This window comes from Canis aureus, chromosome 5 (assembly GCF_053574225.1).
Source record: "Canis aureus isolate CA01 chromosome 5, VMU_Caureus_v.1.0, whole genome shotgun sequence".
NCBI lineage: Eukaryota > Metazoa > Chordata > Mammalia > Carnivora > Canidae > Canis > Canis aureus.
The window spans coordinates 56,750,914-56,772,794 of NC_135615.1; the positions used below are offsets into that span (position 1 = coordinate 56,750,914).

Consider the following 21,881-nt stretch of genomic DNA (forward strand, 5'->3'; position numbering starts at 1 on the left):
CAGGCTTGGTTTGTTTTGAGTTGGACAGGCTGTTTGTCTGGCAGTAATGAAGCTCAGGGGTACGTCTCTGTGACGTGAAGCTCTCACAAGCTTGAAATAACTTGTCAGTGTTGGTTTCATTGATAATGGGCTTCTCTTGCAAGTCACTACGTCGTAGCACAGGGAAATGTTATGGTTCTCAGGCTGGTACATATTTCTTCCAGTGCACAGCTTCAAGTAGGGGTGCAACGTGACAGAAGTGGGGCTCGCTGGGAGAAGGCAGTGGCCTTAGAATCTGCACAGAGTTTCTTAGCAGGGTTTTACGGTTTTCTTCAAGCATCGGAGATCTTTCTCAATGATTCCATACCCCTCGTGCATTGACTTTCACTCCTCTGTGACTCCCTTTTGCTTTAGGTCCTTTCCTGTCACCTGCATTCCCCTTCCTTTCATATATGTGTTCCCTTATCAATGACCACCAGTCCTCAGCCTTACTGTTTGTTTCTCCATAGATGTACTTAGGCCTATTCATATGTTTTTTTTTTTCCCAAAGATTTTACTTATTTATTCATGAGAGACACAGAGAAGAGAGAGAGAGAGGCAGAGACACAGGCAGAGGGAGAAGCGGGCTCCATGCAGGAGGCCTGACGCGGGACCCGATCCCGGGTGCCCAGGGTCAGGCCCTGGGCTGAAGGTGGCGCTAAACCGATGAGTCACCTGGGCTGCCCAACTATTCATATGTTTTTAACCCGCACATCTGCAAACTTAAAGAACGTAATGATTTCTATTTCCTCCCATCCATATTCTTCAGTCTGAATTATAGCCCCACCTTTTACAATAAACTAAAGGGATTTGAAAATACTTTAGAATACTATAAAGATGATTTAAACATATTTGCTCTCATTCTTCAATCTTGTTTAGATTTTGCTAATATATTTATGACTTTTGATGATTTACACTTGGATTTCATTAATTTCTACCAGAATTGAGTAATTTTTAGTGAGGAATACTTAGGTTAGTATCTCTGATTTATAAAGTAGCAAAATTTGTAAATGGTGTTGAAAAACAACATTAAATTTATGTAGGATTCTATCATAAAAAAAAAAAAAAAAAGGTATCCCTGGGTGGCACAGGGGCTTGGCACCTGCCTTTGGCCCAGGGCACGATCCTGGAGACCCGGGATCGAATCCCACGTCGGGCTCCCGGTGCATGGAGCCTGCTTCTCCCTCTGCCTATGTCTCTGCCTCTCTCTCTCTCTCTCTCTCTCTCTGCGTGACTATCATAAATTAAAAAAAAAAAAAAATTATGTAGGATTTAGGAACAGTGAACTCTATAGGATTTCTGTAAGTATTTTCTTACCAAAAATTAATTATAGTGATTTGGGGGAATTTTTTCCATAAATAATGTATTTTTTTTTAATAATGTATTTTTGATACTTTTAATTATCAGAAACTTTACAATGTAATTCAACTTGTAATTTGACTTTTAATTAAGGTAAGTGTTTTATTTAGAGTTCAGGTGACTACTAAAAAGGCGTTGCTTCAAAGGCTTGGTCTTGCATTACTGTCTGTAAGTAGATGTACTGGCAATAAATTAAAGACCTTCAGCCTTTAACTGGTTTATTTTCACTAGCCAGTTTGTCAGAATTTGTTTTTTTTTAATATGTATAAAGAATTGAGGGGCAGCCCGGGAGGCTCAGTGGTTTAGCGCCGCCTTCAGCCCAGGGCCTGATCCTGGAGACCCAGGATCCAGTCCCACGTCGGGCTCCCTGCATGGAGCCTGCTTCTCTCTCTGCCTGTGTCTCTGCCTCTCTCTCTCCCTCTCTCTCTCTCTCTCTCTCTCTCTGGTCTCTCATGAATAAATAAATAAAATCTTTAAAAAAAAAAAAAAGAATTGAAATGGGAATATAGTTGTGTGTGTTAGTTCTACTGAGCAGTTAACTTTTTTTTATTTTCAGGAATATTGTTAGCTTCAAGAAAAGCCCATTTGATAGATTCCCAGTATTTCAACAATTATGGATAATTTTATACATATATATGTATATATATAATTTTACACATACAAATATATATATCAAAAACTGGAAAATGAGCTTTGAGTACTGAGAGTTCTTCTATAATAGAATGTTTTTATGTAAGAATTACTACATACTACTAATGATTTTCTTCAAATTCTCTTTTTCCCCCCTACCAGCCAGGCCCACAACTCCTCTTTCTGTAGGCACCATTGTCCCACCTCCAAGGCCTGCTTCCAGACCAAAGCTTACTTCAGGCAAACTCAGTGGGATTAATGAAATAGTATGTACTCAGGTTTTTTTTTTTTTTTTAATTATAATTGTTTGATTTAAGATGCAAATGTATTTTTCCTATATGCACCTTTAACAGTTAATTGCTTGGAATTATCTAATTGAATCTTCAAATTATAGAAGAGCTTTTCCAGCCAACATATCCTTTACTCCCTCATGTTATTTCAGTGATCATACCTATGGAACAAGACATTGTTCAGGAGGAAAAGAGATGCCTGCGAAAGTTGGCACATCATAAAAATACCATTCAGTACCTATTCTTTCACAATTAAGAAACAGTATTCATGTAATTCTGCTTTAAGTAAAATATTAAGGAAGAAATGGTGGCCTGTTCTTAGGGCTTAGAAGTTTACTGCCAGGAGAATCCTGGAGGGCATCTAGTCCAGCTTTTAAAACATAAACTGGAGTTCAGGTCGCTTAACTGACTTGTCAAAGTACCATGTTGCTTAAGGAAAAAAAAAACCATTGGCCTACAAAAGTTGTCAGGTAACTAAAGAAAATCTACAAGGTATATCCAGAGTGAGGTTCTCCCAAACCAGTCTTCTTGCCTCTCATCTCTTCTACTTTGCTTCACGTTTTAGACTAATTGCCAGTATTAAATTTCTAATAGTCAAACTTAATCATCTTATTCTCCATATAGACGTCTCCAGTGGTTCCCCATAATCCACGTGTTTGAATGTTTTAACTGAATGTATGAGGCTCTTTATAAAGTTGCCTCAACAGCCTATGTTATTACCATACTAACTGTCCAGCTTTCTCCTCTTTGCAACCTGTGTTCAGCCCTTTCAACTCTCTGCCATTCGCCAACCACATCATGCTCTTTTATGCATCCATGTCTTATTTTGCTCCCATTACTGAAGTGCCCCTCAATTGTCTGTGTAGGAAAATGATCTCTTTTTTAAGATGCAGCTAAATATCATCTAGCTATTTGATCATTTCTCCTCCCCAAGTGGATTTAATCACTCTTCCTTATAACCATATACTTTACCCTTATTTCTTATAGTGCACAAATTATATTGTGTATACTTCCTTGTGTGTTCCCTTCACGGGACTGTGCCTTAGCCAGTTTCATACTTTGCATAATGCCTGTTACATAGTAGATATTTCATGAATAAATGAAAAGGCTTGAGCACCAAGTATTGAAATGGTGACATCTTTCTCTTCTTATTCTAATGAACAGAGTTAAGGAAGTGCACTCAAAGACTAGGTACAGGCTGCCAAGGAGATGATGTTATTTGAGTAATATAAAAATGACTGCCTCTAAATAACATAAGATTTCTTCCTGATTACAAAAGCATTGTAAGATCATGTAAAATTTGGGAAATAAAACAGAAAAATTAAAATCCCTTCCATATTTTATGACCCAGAGATAGCCAGTATATATATGTGTGTGTGTTTGTGTGTGTATCTCCTTTCATTAATTTTTGAGTGCTTATTTATTCAGATGCAGTAAAACATAGTTGTTAAAGGCACAAGCTTATTAGTCACTAATTAGTCACTGAGCAGCATTAGATAAGTTATGTGTTTGGAGTCTGTTTCCTTAGGTGTAAATGAGTATAAAGAGAATGGCTGGTGTGAGACTGAAATGAGTTACTATGTGTAAAATACTTGCAACATTACCCAGTGCAAGTAAATATGCAAAAAAAAAAAAAGTTACTGTGCATGATAAATCAAAGGTCATAGTTTACATATTTTTTATTCTTCACTTGAAAATATTTTGGGGATATCTTTCTATTTCATGAATTATTCCATGGGCTTTAAGCTCCTTCCAAGCAGTAGAATTCTTTGTCAAATGATCTGAAGTTCCAAGTCTGTTATTAAATAACTAAAAGTTGGACTTTTATACTTGAATCTTGGACCTTTTACTCCCTGTCCCAGCCTTGAGAACCTTCTAGAAACCACCCTCTGAGGGCTTCTAGGAGCACCTTTGGAAATGGTTCTAGAGCATAAATGCTCTGTCTTGTAAGACCACCATCAACATTAAATTTCCCAGAGGTTTTTAGAAATGTGATTAGTTTAAACATTTAGTTTATTTCTAAGTTTTCATTATTCAAAACTGGCTTAATTATTTCTTTATGAACAATTTCTTAATATCCTTTTGTTTACTTCTTAGCAGACATTATTTCCTTACTAAAAAATTTTAAGGTGAAATTCATGAACTAAAGGGTATGCATGTTTTTAAGACTCTTGATGATTATTATTGCTGTATTGCCCACCAGAAATTTGTATTTGAATTTTCTCCAGCTGTACATCTGAGTGTTCTTTTCCTTGTATGCTTATATGTGCACTTTTCCGGGGAGAAGGGCTCTCTACCTTTCACCAGATGCCCAAAAGAGTCACTAATCACACCCTTCTCACATTCCTATAGTAAATGCCTCATTGTTCTAGAACAGTGGTTTTCAAAGTTTGGTCCCCAGATCAGCAGCAGCATTACCATCACCAAAGATCTTGATAGAAATGCGGTTTCTCTGGGTCTGCACCAGACAAATCAAAAATTCTTCTGAGAAGTGGCCCTCTGAGTGATTCTAATGCATGTTTATATTTAAGAACTGCTGTTTTGAAGTAGTGCTGTTCAATAGAAATATCATGTAGCAACAAATATTAAAGTATTCTAGTAGCCACAGTAAAAAAAGTAAAAACACTGAAATTGACATTTTATTTTACTCATTATATGAAAAAAATCATTTTACAATGTAATCAGTATAAAGATTGAGAGGTTATTTTTTTGTTTGTGTCTGCTAAGTCTTCAAAATCTGTGTATTTTATACTTAATTTGAACCAGCCACATTTAAAGTGCTAGTGGCTACTGTACTGGACAGTGCCATTCTAAAATAAGACAAAAACCACTTGAGAAAATAGATATTGTGTTTTTCTTTTTTTTTTTTTAAAGATTTTATTTATTTATTCATGATAGTCACAGAGAGAGAGAGAGAGAGGCAGAGACACAGGCAGAGGGAGAAGCAGGCTCCATGCACCGGGAGCCCGACGTGGGATTCGATCCCGGGTCTCCAGGATCATGCCCTGGGCCAAAGGCAGGCGCCAAACCGCTGCGCCACCCAGGGATCCCTGATATTGTGTTTTTCTAAAAAATTATAAAATACACATTCTAAATTGTAAATTATAAAAATGTAGCCATGTGATATTGGTCATGAAGCCATGTTGCTATAGGAGAAATTTCTCCCATGGTTGGTTGATCAAGACTTTTTTCTGAGTTTGCAAGTTTCAGATTAGCTGCTGAATTGAATGTTTGGCCTCATACCCTGCACTATTTCCATCTGTGTACATAGGGAGTTGCAGTTTTATACTTTGCTGCATTTTTTTTAATCTGTCTTCATTATCAGTCATCAAAAAGCCATTCTCTGGAACTAATAAATTGAATACTATTTAATTGTGGAAGTGAGGGTTTACTTAGTGTAAAACACTTGGATGGTATCTAATTTTCATGTAAGTGTGTATCTGTAAATGTATATTCATGGAATCAAGAGTTGACTAATTTTAGTTGTATGAATGCTTATAAAGGGTTTTGTTTTTGCCATTTGTTTTCATGTCCCTCAAATAATTGAGGACAGAAACAATGTCTTTGTTATTCACTGCTTGGTTTCTAGTACCCAACCCATGGCCTGACGCATAGTAGGCACTAAATGAGTATTGTTTTCAGTTTATATTTTTATAAGCAGGAAAAGGTTATTTTTAATTAAGCTAATAAATATGCCTTATGTTAAAAAATGAAATTTCTCAGCAAGTGTTGATCATCTCTTATTGGGACTCTTAGGAATGTGGAAGGAAAAAAATCCATTCACCCAGGTAAAAGATATGAAATATTTTTCGTATTTTTTTTGTTTAGAAAAGTGGGAAGGCAGTAGAATTGATTTTCTCAAACCTCCTTTAGGGGTTAAACTGTCTCAAACAGGAAGCATTACAAGGAATTATAAAAGGAAAACGGACACATTTGTAAACAGTGAAAATAAAGCCAAGCAACATATAGGGACAAAGTGTTTGCAGCATGTAAAGCAGAGGGGTTAGTGAAAGCTCAGGTAATACTAAGCCCTCCTGAAACTAAATCAGAGAAAGCTAACAAAGAAAATTCATAAAAGGCAAAATGCCAACTTTATTTTTATCAATTTAAAAATTATTTTTCCTTCTTCTGAGTCTCATCCATTCATTGCTGACAAGGGTACAGAGAAATATTCTCTTATATTTATAGGCAGTAAAGTGAATAATCCTTTTGGGAAGCAGTTTGGCAGTATGTTTGAAAAACCTTCATACAGTTTGAACTAATAGTTTAACTTCTGAGAATCTGTCTTAAACATACTTTTTGAAATAGAGAAAATGTCGTATGAATAAAGGTTCTCTTGACAGCATTATTTTGAAATAGCCTTCCTAGCCTTTAATCTACACTTGAAAATTATTCGACCTGTGGCATCTCTATTTTTGGTTATAAGAAAATCAATTTATATTAAAATTAATCTTACCTGGTAACTAAAAATCTGTTCTTATAAGGAGCAGTTGTTTTAGCACTTTGGTAAATAACTTTTTGTTTTTAAGCCCAGGCCATTCAGCCCACCTGTAACTTCCAATACCAGCCCACCTCCTGCAGCTCCATTAGCACGGGCAGAAAGTTCTTCTTCTATCTCATCTTCAGCTTCATTGAGTGCTGCCAATACTCCAACAGTAGGTAAGTGATTATTATAGATGACATGTGATAGTTAGCATCCCCAGTATGGCCAGGCTGAATTTTGTTTTTTAATGAGCTCACGAATTTAACATTAGAAATTTTGGTTTTCTGGAAATACAGTTGGCATTATCAAATGTGCCGCATTTTCCTTTTCTGTTACACAGTTTATATTATCTGAATAGGAGAAATTTTTAGCACTGTTGAGAGTGCATCAAATTTATCAACTACTGACTAATATAAATAGTTGAAGGCAAAATACAACACAGTCCTTTCTAATGTGAAATGATACTTAGATTCCTTAGAGTTTTTATTTCAATAATGATTCAACTTAAGAAAGTTTTGTGCTTACAATGAAGTACTCCTACAAGAATTTAAAAAATAAAGATCTAAAAGTAAATATAGGCATATAAGCCTAAACCCCACCAAATACAGTATTTTATTACATCTAGTTTTTTTTTTTTTTTTTTTAAGATTTCATTTATTTATTCATGAGAATACACAGAGGAGAGAGAGAGAGGCAGAGACACAGGCAGAGGGAGAAGCAGGCTCCATGCAGGGAGCCTGACATGGGACTCGATCCAGGGTCTCCAGGATCAGGCCCTGGGCTGAAGGTGGCGCTAAACCGCTGAGCCACCCGGGCTGCCCTACATCTAGGTTTTAAGACATTTTTCTATCTTCACTTATAACTAATTTTTTTCTACAAATTCTTACTACGTTTCTTGCCAGCTGTTGATATAATAAAGCACAAAGCCACTTTAAAGCTGTTGTGTTGCAGGAGTGGCAGCTTTTCATTAAAATTAGAACTGTCCTTGTTGCTGCTTCTAAGCAGTAAGAGTTCATCTTTGACAGTCCCATTCACTGATGCACACTAACTGAACATAATTCAGTAGTGCTCTTTTTTTTTTTAAATTTTTAAAAAATTTTTATTTATTTATGATAGTCACACAGAGAGAGAGTGAGAGAGGCAGAGACACACACAGGCAGAGGGAGACGCAGGCTCCATGCACCAGGAGCCCGACGTAGGATTCAGTCCCGGGTCTCCAGGATCGCTCCCTGGGCCAAAGGCGGGCGCCAAACCACTGTGCCACCCAGGGATCCCCAGTAGTGCTCTTTTTTTTTTTTTTTTTTTTTTAAAGATTTTATTTATTTATTCATGAAAGACACACATACACACAGAGGCAAAGAGAGAAGCAGGCTCCGTGCAGAGAGCCGACATGGGACTCGATCCCGGGACTCCAGGATCATGCCCCGGGCCAAAGGCAGGCGCTAAGCCGCTGAGCCACCCAAGGATTTCCCCCAGTAGTGCTCTTAAGTGTGATCCTGTACCATCTGTCTGCATCACCTGAGAACTTACTAGAAACAGAGACCTTTTAAATCCCAAGCTCAGTATGGGGTTAGCAATTTTGAACAGGCCTTCCAGGTGATTGTGAAGCATGGTAAGTTTGAGAATGACAGCCCTATTTAATTACATCCGATTTGTGAAAACTCAGAAAAGAGAAATGCATTTTCTAAGTTTGGACATTATAAAATGACATAATAAGAGGCTAATATAAGATTAAAAGTAATTTCATATTTACATGTCCGAACATGATGTTATCATCTTATTTTATACACCTTTACGAACATACCGCTTTTCCAGTCTTTTAATTTCAGGTAAACTATATTTAATAAGTTTTTCTATTTGTTGTATCAGCACTTTATTCTTACCTTTTCTTTTTTTGTATATGTGATTTTGTTAATTTTGGTTTTTACAGACTGTTTTTGTCATAAAAAACATAGATGGGTCCTTTAAGAAGTCAGATGGGTGGGCTAGGTGCCAAAATTAGCTTTACTTCTCTATTTTCCCTTGATTATTTAGAAGGATTTCAGTTTGTGATGAAACTATTTTTGATTGAGTAGGTACGTATTTGCTTTTAGTTTGGGTCAGTGTTGGCAGTAGAAGAACCACAGGGTAGATGATAGCGATGATCTAGGCAGGCAGGATATAATGTGGATTTTGTACAACAAAGGTACTTTAAATCTACCATAAAAGTTCACTTTTAGAAATTATAATGCTTATTCAGCTAAGTTTTTGATTCTTCTTGAAAATATTTTATTTTCCTGCAATATTTTGTTTTATTTAAATATGATAGAAGATGATAATTTGATTGGGACACTCTCTGAAATTGAAAAGCAGTGTGAGACTTCACAAGGTATTGTATCAAAAGCAATGTATGTGTTGACTAATGATCCTAAAATGTATCTAAAATACTTTGTTACCTCATTTTTCCTTTTTCAGCAATCTATGGTGTCTCAGAAGTCAAGAATAACTCTAAGGTTTTACATTTGTACTAATTATGTCCAGTTGCTATATATAGGATCTATTGATCTCAAATCCCCAATTATAAAAACATACAGAATTTTTGCATTGTCTTCCATCTCTCTGCTTTTCTTTCCTCTTCCACATTAAGAAATGTCCATAAATCTTACTGCTAATGTTGTCAGTCAGAGAAAAAGTCAGAAAAGAAGCAGCAGTACGATGTCAGTTAAAAAAAAAAAAAAGTAATACCTCAACTACCAGAGCAAAGGCTGTCCTAGGAGGACTGTCCATCTAGTGAGGTGAGGTCAGAGGTATAAAGTTAGCAAATAGTTGGGAGTGGTTTTTACTCCTGAGTGGAAAGAAATTCCACAAAAATATCCATTGATTGTTACAGGAAAATACTTCATACTTCAACTTTATAAGTTTTCTGCATTTTTGAAGCATATAGTTTAAAAGTAGAACAATGAAACCAAGATTAGAACACATAATATTCTTCTAAAGAATACAGGGGATTTTTTATTTCTAAGAAATTATTTATTCTGAATAGTGTATTATAAATTTACACTTTTATACTATTTTAAGAACTTGATTACTTATTTCCTATGTCAATTTTTTTAACTATGCATGTGCAATATGATCTTGAAAGGAAAACAAGAATAGAAAATACTAAAGCGGATATACCAAAATGTTAAGTAGATTTTGAGTTTTCCCCCTACTGCTCAGTGCTAGACACATTATAAGTTAGTAAATAGTAGCTGTTTTGATTTTTTCAGATTTTTATATTATTGGATTTTTAATTTTCATATGAAATTTTAAGTTTTTTTACAGTCAGGAGATGGAGGGAGTTACTTTTTCCATTGGCCTAGAAGCAGTTCTTGTATTGATTTTTAATCCCTGAGCTATTTTTCTAACTATGAAAAACCTTCTGAGTCAAAATTCTTTCAAAATTTTAAATACCACAAAGTCTTCGTGGCCATTAAAGCTAACAAAACATCTTTCTAATTGTAGAATCTCAGGGTCACTTGTGAGACAGAGCATTAGTACTGATTTTTGTCAGAATTAGTATTTTAGGTATTTCAAAAGAACTCCACCTTTCACTATGGTACACTGTACTCTTCTCTGAAATAAAAATACCTGGTGGCTATGAACATTGACATTTATAGAACAAAAATATATATTCAAATTTCAGAGATACATGTTGACCCAGATTATTCATTCTTAGAAAAACTGAATATATTATTGGCTTATTTTTCATAAAATTTCATCATTTATTGTATTACATAAAATGCTCCACTTTCCAATCAGTAGCAATAGTGGTAAGGTGTAAAGAGGAAGGGTGCATTTGTCAAGAAAGGTAGTCAACTATTTTTTTTTTTGAAAGATTTTATTTATTTATTCATGAAAGACACAGAGGAGAGAGGCAGAGACACAGGCAGAGGGAGAAGCAGGCTCCATGCAGGGAGCCCAATGCGGGACTCGATCATGGGACCCTGGGGTCATGCCCTGGGCCGAAGGCAGGCACTAAATCACTGAGCCACCCAGAGATTCCCGGTAGTCAACTATTTTGAGGAATTTTCCTTTATGAAATAAGCCAAAAATTTTGTTTAGGTTAAAAAAAAAACACACAAAAACCCTGAACATACGCATATATTAAATTTCTTTACATTTTATTATTTAAAAAAACTGATCTTTAGGTGTATTATGTAAGTGAACTTTATGTCAGGAATGTTATAAAAAATAACAATATAGTTCTATCAAGGTAAGGAAATGTAATGTAAGGACCAAAAAAGTAAAAAAATTATAATGAGTAGCGCGTGTAACATTATATTGTTCATTTAGAAGTAGCTGAAATACAAAAATCCAGTTTAGTGCCCTGAAGTGTGTGATTGGTAGAACCTGAAACAGTTTAGTATCTGAAGGGTTATGAAGAAATGTTTTGGAAATTTCAGTTCTTTAGGGGAGGGTCTTTTTCCTTCTGATATTCCTTAACCCATGCGTTCAATGTCATTTCATATAAAAGAAAAGTCAGTGTGACATATTTTTCTGATTCTTTTTCTTGTCTTCTGTATTATGTTCCAGTTGGTTTTATGCTGTTTCTTAACCTCCAGATTTATACATCGGCCAACAGTGGAACCGGTAGTAGTCATTTGTGATAAGCTAATAACATTGTGAATTTACCTGTCTTGATATCTTATAAATGTCTTTTCTGTATGATTTGACAAATGAATTACATGTATTCTAGGTGTGTCACGAGGTCCCAGCCCTGTCAGCCTTGGAAACCAGGACACCTTACCTGTGGCAGTTGCCCTTACAGAATCTGTTAATGCCTATTTTAAAGGAGCAGATCCCACCAAGTTAGTTTTAAAAAGATGTGTGTGTGTGTGTGGGGGGGGGGGTGTTCATGTGCACACACATGCATGTTTGGTGGGGAGAAAGCTTAGTGGTAAATTTTAAGAGTTATATTTTGATTCTGTTATAGGTGAGAGTTTTCTGTTATTTATTTATCTGCCTTTTTTGTTATCAAATATAGCCATTTAGCAATTACCTTTCTTAAAAAATCACTATAATCAGCAATGGTAATGGCTTTTTCCCCCCACTTTATTTATATTCTTGACCAGGCTGTAGGACCATTATGACCCATCTGTTTAACATATCTGTAGAGCAGGATGATGGCAGCTGACCTAGAAGGGAATAGAACTCTGAACCTTGGCTAAGTGTGTATCATTGGTGAAAGTGTTCTGTTTGAAAGAGAGACCTAGAATATAGGTTTCGTTCGTGAGACGCTGGTCAAGGAATTGTTTTAACCTTCTTTTAAGAAATGTTTTGGTGAATGACCACTCCTACTTTCCATGTACTCATTCAACATACATTGACCAAATATTTGAGCGTTTACTGTGTGTAAGACATGGTTATAAGCTTGTATTATCATGCAAGAAGCAGCTTTTTAGTTTTCTTAATTTATGATAAAAAACAAATAAAAGGTTTGTATTATTTTTTAAAAGATTTTATTTATTTATTCATGAGAGAGGCAGAGACACAGGCAGAGGGAGAAGCAGGCTCCATGCAGGGAGCCTGATGTGGGACTCGATCCTGGGACTTGATCCCAGGACTCTTTAAGATCACGCTCTGGGCTGAAGGCAGGCGCTAAACCGCTGAGCCACCCAGGGATCCCCAAAGCAAACCTTTGAGAGAAGAACTTTGTTTAGTCTATTAACGTATCCTCCACACTTGAGTATTTGATGGATGATTGTATGCTGAATAACATGAAAGGGAGTGGAATTGATATATGCTATGAAGAAAAATAAACTAGGGTAAGAGGAGATAGAATTACATAGAGGGCTTTTTTTTTTTTTTTTTTTTTTTTAGATGATCAGAAAACCTTTTTGATGTTAAATTTGAGCAGATGTTTCAAAGACATTGAGGAACAAACCATGCAGATGTCTGAGAAAAGAGCATTCCAGTGAGTGTAAAAGACTGAGGTAGAAGCATACGTGGCCTGTTTAATGAACAGGAAAGAGAACTATGTCACTAAGTTAGAGTTAGGTTGGAGAGGAGTCGTCCCTCCTTAGGGGGAGCAGATCATGTTGGGAATTGTAGACCATGGTAAGTAGTTTAGAGTTTATTTTGAGCAAGATGGGAAGCCAGCGAAGGCTTTTGAACAGAGAAATGAAACATAGGTTTCGTTTGTTTTGAACAGAGAAAAGAAACAGAGGTTTCTTATGTTTTTGAGGGAGCACTCTGGTTGCCACATGGAGAATAAACTAGAAGGAGCCAGAGTACAAGCAGAGAGAGGAGGTTAACTGCAGCAGTCCAGGTGAGAGATGATGGTGGCTTATATAAGGGTATTAGCTGAGGAAATCATGAGTAATAGATACTGAATTCATTTTGAAAACAGAGTTGTCAAGATTTGTAAGAGAGTAGACTGGTTAAGTTTTGAAGTACTTACTAAGACAACTGGATACATGATTCTGGAGTTCAGGGAGTAGGTCATAGGCTAAGATAACATATTCAGTAGTCAATACTGAAAGCCACCAGCCTCAGGGACTAGAGATCTGTTGAGAACTGTGGCTCCCTTCCATGTTTTAAAAACAGGAAGACAGCAATGATTTGGTAATGGAGTTTGATACAGCACGTGGCAAGAAAGGTGAGGAGAGAACCAGTAGAACAGTGTCCCAGAAATGAAGTGAATAAAACTCTTCTGTGAAGGATAGTGTGAAGCTGTATCTGATAGGTCAGGAAAAATTGACTTTTGACATTACAGAGATGATTGGTGATGATTTTAGTTGAGTTTTGGATGAAAGCATGCTTGGAGGATGTTCAAGAGCAAGAGATGATGCAGATACAACTATATTTGAATAAAGCAAGTATAGAAAACTTTCAGGTTGTTTGCTCTAAGTGGAAGCAGAGAGGTGGAGTGGTAGCAGCAGAGAAATGATAGAAGCAAAGAGTTTTATTAATTTCAGTTTATGTTTTTTAGAGATGATAAACATTTTAGCATGTCTGTACACTAATGGGAAAGTTCCAATATTTTTGGAAAAAATTGAACTTGTAGGAAAGGATACGATTGCATGAGTTAAGTACTTTGATGTGTAAGAGGAAATGACTTTCGTGCAGAAGCAGTGAGATTGGCATTAGGGGTATAGACTGATCATCTGTTGAAAAAGGAGGCAAGGTATGGATACAGAGTCAAGCAGGAGTTCAGTTGTGAGCCTGTGAGGAAGTTTTTCCCTGATTTCATTTCTTCAGTAAAATTTAAAGTCAAGTCAATGACTGTGAGTAGAGGGGAAGGAATATTGTAGGTTGGAGGAAAAAGAAGGCATGAGAAGAGGTAGTGTTGCATAATGATGGACTAGGAAATCCCAAGAGAGGAGGAAATAAGGATCTGAAGAAACGAATGTAAAGGTAGTAGGAACAATAGATTGTGGAGGCTTTGGTGGGGTTGGAGACTGATTGGAGATGTGGTACTAGACAGAATGAGGCGGGCAAAGAGGAAGTGACCATTAGAGGAATGAGGAGGCTGAAATTGAGATGATGGAGGGGCTGCAATGTGGCTGAAGTAGGCTGGAAGACAGGACCACTGGAGGTAAGGGGTGAGATCTAGGTGACCAGAATATTAGTAGGGTTATCTGTGTGGATATTAAAGTCACTAAAAATTATGGTAGGAGTAGTGGTACACAGAAAGACTGACAGTGGGCCAAGAACTAAAATTGTCAGGAAAATGAAAGGGATGGAATAGCAAGTAGTATAGTCTAATGGTTTGGGTTATAAGACACTGGAGGTTTTTAGGAAGGAAGTAGTAATATAGAGTTGGAAGAGGCAGTGAAGAGCAAGGAAGACATCTCCCACTGCCACTGTCAGGCCCAGGACTTTGGGCGGGGGCAGGGGTGGGAGGGTCAGGGAAAAATAGCTACAACTGGAGATGCTGTTACAGGAAAGCATTGTCCCCTGTAGGACAGCCAGAGGATGGTCTCCGCAAACAAGCAAAGGAATATGATCTTTATGCTTGCATTTGTGTTTGAGTTTAATTCTAAGCAAAGATGATGATACATGCTTCATGCACATTTTTTAATTGAAAAAATAATTCATCTGTAATTATGATGAAAGATTTTTTGTGTCCTTTTTAAACCAAGTATGTTTTAAATGGATATTAAAATGCCTTATTTGTACCACTTAAAATTTTCAAAATCTCTAATTTCAGGTGTATTGTGAAGATCACTGGTGACATGACAATATCATTCCCGAGTGGAGTTATTAAAGTCTTCACTAGCAATCCATCTCCAGCTGTGCTGTGCTTCAGGGTGAAAAATATCAGCAGACTAGAGCAAATTCTTCCAAATGCACAACTTGTGTTCAGGTTTGTGTACTTTTGTTTTGAAGGTGAAATTTCTTTAAGAAACTTTTCCTTCTTCAATGGAGCAATAATAATTGAGTTGAATGACAATACCAAAATTTATCATTATTAAACAGCCTTCTCCAGCCTGTGTTTTTGGTGGTGGTGGTGGTAGTTGTTAAATCTTCTGTTCTGTTCATTATCTCATTGTTCAAGTTTCTGCTATGTTCTATTTTTTATCTGCCTAACTTTAGTTATTCCTACTAGTCTTCCCCAGGTCACCAAATGATGATACAGAGGCAAAGATAAAGCTAAGTCAAAATAACAAAAATATTTCTTGTGCTTACAGTGATCCATCACAGTGTGATTCTAACACAAAAGATTTTTGGATGAACATGCAAGCTGTTACTGTCTACCTCAAGAAGCTATCAGAGCAAAATCCAGCTGCTTCTTACTATAATGTAGATGTATTAAAGTATCAGGTGAGTGTCTTATCCTTGTAAACATCTTAAAATATTAACAGATAGAATCCCACAGATTAAACGAGTAATAAGTTATGGCCAAGAGAGGTTTATTCCAGGAATTCAAGGATATGTCAAAATAAGACTATCTGGGGGTGCCTCAGTGGCTCAGTCGGTTAAGCATCTGTCAGGTCATGATCTCAGGGTCCTGGGATTGAGCCCTATATTGGGCTCCTTGCTCAGCTTGGAGTCTGCCTCTCTCCCCCATGCTTTTTCTCTCTCCCTCTCTGTATCAAATAAATGAAACCTTAAAAAATTAAGCCAAAGGAAACTGATGATCAAACTCACCATGTACTCTTGATTAAAAAGCTGAGTAAATTTAAATACATGAATTTGTCCTTAAGCTGAAAAGATCAGCAACATCAGTCTTAATAATGAAACACATAAAGCACTTAAATTCTGGAATGGCAAAGACACCTATTCTTGTTAATAGTATCAGAATTTTCTGGATGTATTAGTACAGCTAGACAAGAAAATTAAGTAAGCAGTAATACTGGAAGGAGGAACCCAAATATTATTACTTATAAGTGATGTTCCATTCCTGGAAAACTCAAAGTAATCAACTGAGAAAAGCTATTTGCTAATAGGAGCTTCTAGTAAAGTGGTGAGTTTAATGAAAAATTAGTAGCTTTCTAAATAACCAGTTAGGAATTCTAATGTAGAAAAAATATTGATGATAAAAAAAACTAGAGTTAGAGAGGTAGTAGAAGATGGCAATATAGGAAGATCTTGAGTGTTCCTCCTTTAATGGACACACCAAATCTGCAGCTGTGTCTGGAACAATTTCCTCTTAAAAAAAAAAAAAAAAAAAGATCTGAAAACTACCTGAACAACTCCTTCACATTAGTAAATAAGACAAGGGTCACATGGAAGCATGCAGGAGAGGCTAAGACCCAGACTCCCCCCAAACCCCCCTCCTACGGCACTGCAGCCAACAATCAAAGGGAACTCATAAACCTAGAGCCCCTTCCTGAATGAAAGGTTCATACCCCATCATTAGGCATCTAACTTTTCCTGAGAGAAGAGTCCCCAAAATATCTGGCTTTGGAAAGCAACAGAGCTCATACTCGTGATAACCAGAGCTATAGTGATCTGAGAAACACCTTTTGGAGGGCTCTCACACATACTCACCCTAGGTTACCACGGCAGAAGCAGTCATTCAAAAGGTACCCAGACTTTGGGTGAAAGAGATTCATTTGCTAATCATGAAACATGAGCCAGTGAGGCAGGGGCCTATTGGGATACTTACCAGGGATAGATGGGCTAATGGGCAGGATTTTAGTGCTGACTAGTGAAAGCTAGCAGGTGCCGTATATATACATTCTTTTATTTCAAACTGTTTTTTTTTTTTTTTTTTTTTTCCTTTTTACCTGTTGCCATCTTTACCATCCAGGGAACATAGGCAGAACAATGTCATTTTTGCCCTCTCCCTCTGCCTTACTACAGCTTGTTGATATCTCCCACAAAAGAGCTTATACCCTTGTCTGGAGACCCAGGTTTTTCAACTGTTGCCTAGCAGACTCCTGTAGATTGCATGGTCTGGTGGTCATCGGGTCTTAGGCTTGTGGTCTTACAAAACTGTGTATATTTGTTTTTTTAAAAAGCTGCTGCCTAATGGTTTGGCTTCCTTCCAGTCAGTCTCAGTGTAGGTGCTGAGATTACTTCCTTTAGGACACTGACAGGTCTTGGCACATCCTCAACAATTGGGAGCTATTAAAATAGGAAATAGGCTGCTTGGATAATCACCAAGTTTCAAGAGACAAGTAACAGCTAGGGTGAGGTTGAATGTTAAGGATAATCTACGTGAGGCTACTCTGTCAAGACTGGGAGAGGTGGCTATTTCAGCTCATAACACAGAAACAAAGAGCCAAGCAAAATAAAGAAACAAGAGAATATGTTCCTAATAAAAGAACAAAATAAAACCTCAGAAAAAAAGCCTTACTGAAATGGAGGTAGGTAATTTGCGTGATAAAAATTCAAAGTAATGGTGATAAAGATGCTCATTGAACTTGGGATAAGAATGGATGGACACAGTGAGAACTTAAAATATAAGAAAGTATCAAGTACTAAATGTAAGTCACAGTACTGAAAAATATTTGACAGCAGACCAGATGAAGCAGAAGGGAACAATAAACTTGAAGACAAGACAGTGCAACTTACCCAATTAGAGCAGCAAAAAGAATGAAAAACGTGAGGATAGTTCAAGGGTCTTAAAGGGGCAATATCAAGCAGACTAACATTGACATTATAGGTGTCCCAGAAGGAGGAGATAGTAGTACAGTAGGGGAATTTAATGCCCCATTTACATCACCTAGACGAATTATTAGTTTTTTTTTTTAATTTTTTCACTTCAATTTTTAATTTTTATTTTTTTTACATATTTTTTTTAATTGGAGTTCAATTTGCCAACATATAGCATAACACCCAGTGCTCATCCCATCAAGTGCCCCCCTCAGTGCCTGTCACCCAGTCACCCCCATCCTCCTCCCACCTCCCTTTCCCCCACCCCGTTGTTCGTTTCCCAGAGTTAGGAGTCTCTCATGGTCTGTCTTCCTTTCTGATATTTCCCACTCATTTTTTCTCCTTTCCCCTTTATTCCCTTTCACTATTTTTTATATTCCCCAAATGAATGTTTTATATTCCCCATATAATGTTTGTCCTTCTCCGATTGACTCATTTCACTCAGCATAATACCCTCCAGTTCCATCCACGTTGAAGCAAATGGTGGGTATTTGTCGTTTCTAATGGCTGAGGAATATTCCATTGTATACATAAACCACATCTTCTTTATCCATTCATCTTTCGATGGACACCGAGGCTCCTTCCATAGTTTGGCTATTGTGGTCAACTAATATTCGACAAAGGAGGAAAGACTATCCACTGGAAAAAAGACAGTCTCTTCAATAAATGGCGCTGGGAACATTGGACATCCGCATGCAGAAGAATGAAACTGGACCATTCTCTTACACCATACACAAACTCAAAATGGATGAAAGATCTAAATGTGAGACACGATTCCATCAAAATCCTAGAGGAGAACACAGGCAACACCCTTTTTGAACTTGGCCACAGCAACTTCTTGTAAGATACATCCAGGAAGGCAAGGGAAACAAAAGCAAAAATGAACTATTGGGACTTCATCAGGATCAAAAGCTTCTGCACAGCAAAAGAAACAGTCAACAAAACTATAAGACAACCTACAGATGGAAGAAGATATTTGCAAATGACCTGTCAGATAAAGGGCTGGTATCCAAGATCTATAAAGAACTTATCAAACACAACAGCAAAGAAACAATCCAATCATGAAATGGGCCAAAGACATGAACAGAAATCTCATAGAGGAAGACATAGACATGGCCAACAAGCACATGAGAAAATGTTCTGCGTCACTTGCCATCAGGGAAATACAAATCAAAACCGCAATGAGATACCACCTCACCCCAGTGAGAATGGGGAAAATTAACTAGACGAATTATTAGTAAGGAAACACTGTTCTTAAAAGATAGGTTAGGCCAGATAGACTTAAAAGCTATATATAGAACATTCCATCCAAAAGCCATAATATACATTTTTCTCAAGTGCACATGGAACATTCTCCAGGGTAGATCATATATTACACCACAAACAAGTCAATAAATTTTAAAAGACTGAAGTCATATCAAGCATCTTTTCTGACCATAATGATATGAAACTAGAAATCAATTACAGGAAGAAGACTGGAAAATTCACAAATACATAGAGTTTAAACAATATGCTTTGGAACAACCATTGGGTTGATGAATAAATCAAGATAGAAATTACAACTTCTCTTGAGACCAATGAAAATGGAAATACAATACAAAAATTTATTGAAATGCAGCCAAAGCAGTTCTAAGAAGGAAGTTCCTATCAATAAATGCCTACCTGAGAAACAAAAAATCTCTAACTTTACACCTCAGAGAACTAGAAAATGAAGCCCAAAGTTGTTGGAACAACAGAAGTAACAAAGAGCAGAAATGAAATACAGATTAAAAATACAGCAGAGAAAACTAAGCTGGTTCTTTTAAAAGATAAACAAAATGGATAAACTTTTAGTTTGACTCACCAGAAAGGAAAGTGGGCTCAAAATCAGAAATAAAAGAGGAGACCTTACAGCTGATACCACAGAAATATAAAGGGTCATGAGAGATCACCATCAACAATTTTATGCCAAGAAGTTGGACAACCTGGAAGCAATAGATAAATTTTTAGAAACATACAGCCTTCTAAAGCTAGATCCTGATGAAGTAGAAAACTGAACAAACCAGTTTCTAGTAAAGACACTATATCAGTAATCAAAAACCTCTGGCACCAAAAGTCCAGGAGTACACTGCCCCACTGGTGAATTCTACCAAACATTCAAAGAAGAATTAATACCAGTCCTTCCCTAACTGTTCACCACCACCCCCCGCCAAAAAAAAGAAAAGGCAGCTGTTCCATTTTATGAAGCCAGCATTGAAACCAAAGCCAGACAGGGACATCACAAGAAAAGAAAATTATAGGCCAATTTTGCCAAAAATTTAGGACTAAACTACAATCAAGTGGGATTTATTCTAGAGGTATAAGGATGATGGTTTAACTTCCACAAATCAACATGGTACACCACTAACAAAATGAAGTGTAAAAATTATGTGATCTCAGTAGATGCAAAAACCATTTGACAGAATTCAACATCCATTTATGATAACTCCAAACAAACTGAATGCAGAGTAAATGTATCTCAGGAGAATAAAGGCCATATATGGCAAACCCAAAGTAACATCATACTCAAGATCAGAAATAAGAAAAGGATGCCTACTGCCACCACTTTAATTCAACATAGTATTTTAAGTCCTAACTAGAGCCTAGGCAAGAAAAAGAAAACACTTCCAAATCGGAAAAGAAGAAGTAAAATTGTCACTACAGATGGTGTGATAAATAGAAAACCCCGAAGATTCCACCAAAAAAACCTGAGAATAAACAAATTCAGTAGAGTTGCAGGATATAAAATCCATATCCAAAAGCCTTGTTCGTTACTGCTGTACAAAAATGAAGACAATCCCATTTACAAATACATCAAAAGAATGAAATGCGTAGTAATAAATTTAACCAAGGAGGTGAAAGACCTTTACACTGAAAACTGTAAGACAATGGTGAAAGAATTTGAAGATGACACAAATAAATGGAAAGATATTACATGCTCATGGATTGAAGAATTAATATTGTTAAAATATCCAAAATACCTAGAGCTATCTAGAGATTCAGTGCAGTCCCTGAAGTTCCAAAGCCATTTTTCACAGAAATAGAACAGACAGTACTAAAATTTGTGTGGAACCACAAAAGATCCTGAATAGCTAAAGAAATCTTGAGAAAAAAAGAACAAAGCTGGAGGTATCACCCTCCTGGATTTCAAACTGTATTGTAAAACTCTACTAGTCAAAACAGTATGATGTGGTCACAAAAATAGACACATAGATCAATAGAATTGAATAGAGTCCAGAAATGAATCAGTGCGTACATGTTCAATTAATTTGCAACAAAGATGCCAAGAGTATACTATGGGGAAAGGATAGCTCTGCAATAAGTGTGCCAGAAAAATTGGACAGCTACTAGACCCCTGTCTTATGCCATACTCAAACTCAAAATGTACTTTAAGATCTGGAGCCATAAAACTCCTAGAAGAATAAAAAAGTAGCTAAGTTCCTTGACAGTGGCCTTGGCAGTGATTTTTTGAGTCAGACTCACAACAGCAAAGGCAACAAGAGGAAAAATAAGTGACAGTATCTCAAGTTAGAAAGCTGCTGCACAGCAAAGGAAATGATCAGAAAAAGTTAAAGGCAACCTACATAATGGAAGCAGGTATTTACAAATCAACCTGATAGGGGTTAACATTCAAAATATATAAAGAATTCGTACAACTCAATAGCCAACGATCTGATATAAATTGGATAGAAGATATGCATAGACATTTTTCCAAAGAAAACACAGATGGCCAGCAGATACGTGAAAAGATGGTCAACATCACTAGTCAAGAAAATGCAAGTCAAAACCACAATGAGGTATCACTTCACATGTGTTAGAATTGCTATTATCAAAAAGACAAGAATTTACAAGTTTTGGAGAGGATATGGAGAAAAAGGAATTTTTATGTACTGTTGGTGGGGATGTACATTAGTGCAGCCACGATGGAAAACAGTATGGAATTTTTAAAAAAAAAATTCAAAAAGAACTATCATATGATTTAGCAGTTGGACTTCTAGATATCTGTCTAAAGAAAA

General features: G+C 36.6%; 1 protein-coding gene across 7 annotated transcripts in view; it reads left to right on the forward strand.

Moving 5' to 3' along the window:
* Window positions 1-21,881, forward strand: part of FCHO2 (FCH and mu domain containing endocytic adaptor 2) — a 121,073-nt gene that overhangs the window by 88,360 nt on the left and 10,832 nt on the right. For 5 of the 7 annotated variants that reach the window (XM_077898141.1, XM_077898143.1, XM_077898144.1 and 2 more), the window contains 6 exons: window positions 2,170-2,273; window positions 6,827-6,956; window positions 9,089-9,148; window positions 11,498-11,609; window positions 14,954-15,109; window positions 15,435-15,567. In XM_077898141.1, the coding sequence (XP_077754267.1) occupies window positions 2,170-2,273; window positions 6,827-6,956; window positions 9,089-9,148; window positions 11,498-11,609; window positions 14,954-15,109; window positions 15,435-15,567 (695 nt within the window). The remainder of the gene's footprint in view (window positions 1-2,169; window positions 2,274-6,826; window positions 6,957-9,088; window positions 9,149-11,497; window positions 11,610-14,953; window positions 15,110-15,434; window positions 15,568-21,881) is intronic. The other 2 variants (XM_077898145.1, XM_077898147.1) reach the window with 1 other exon arrangement.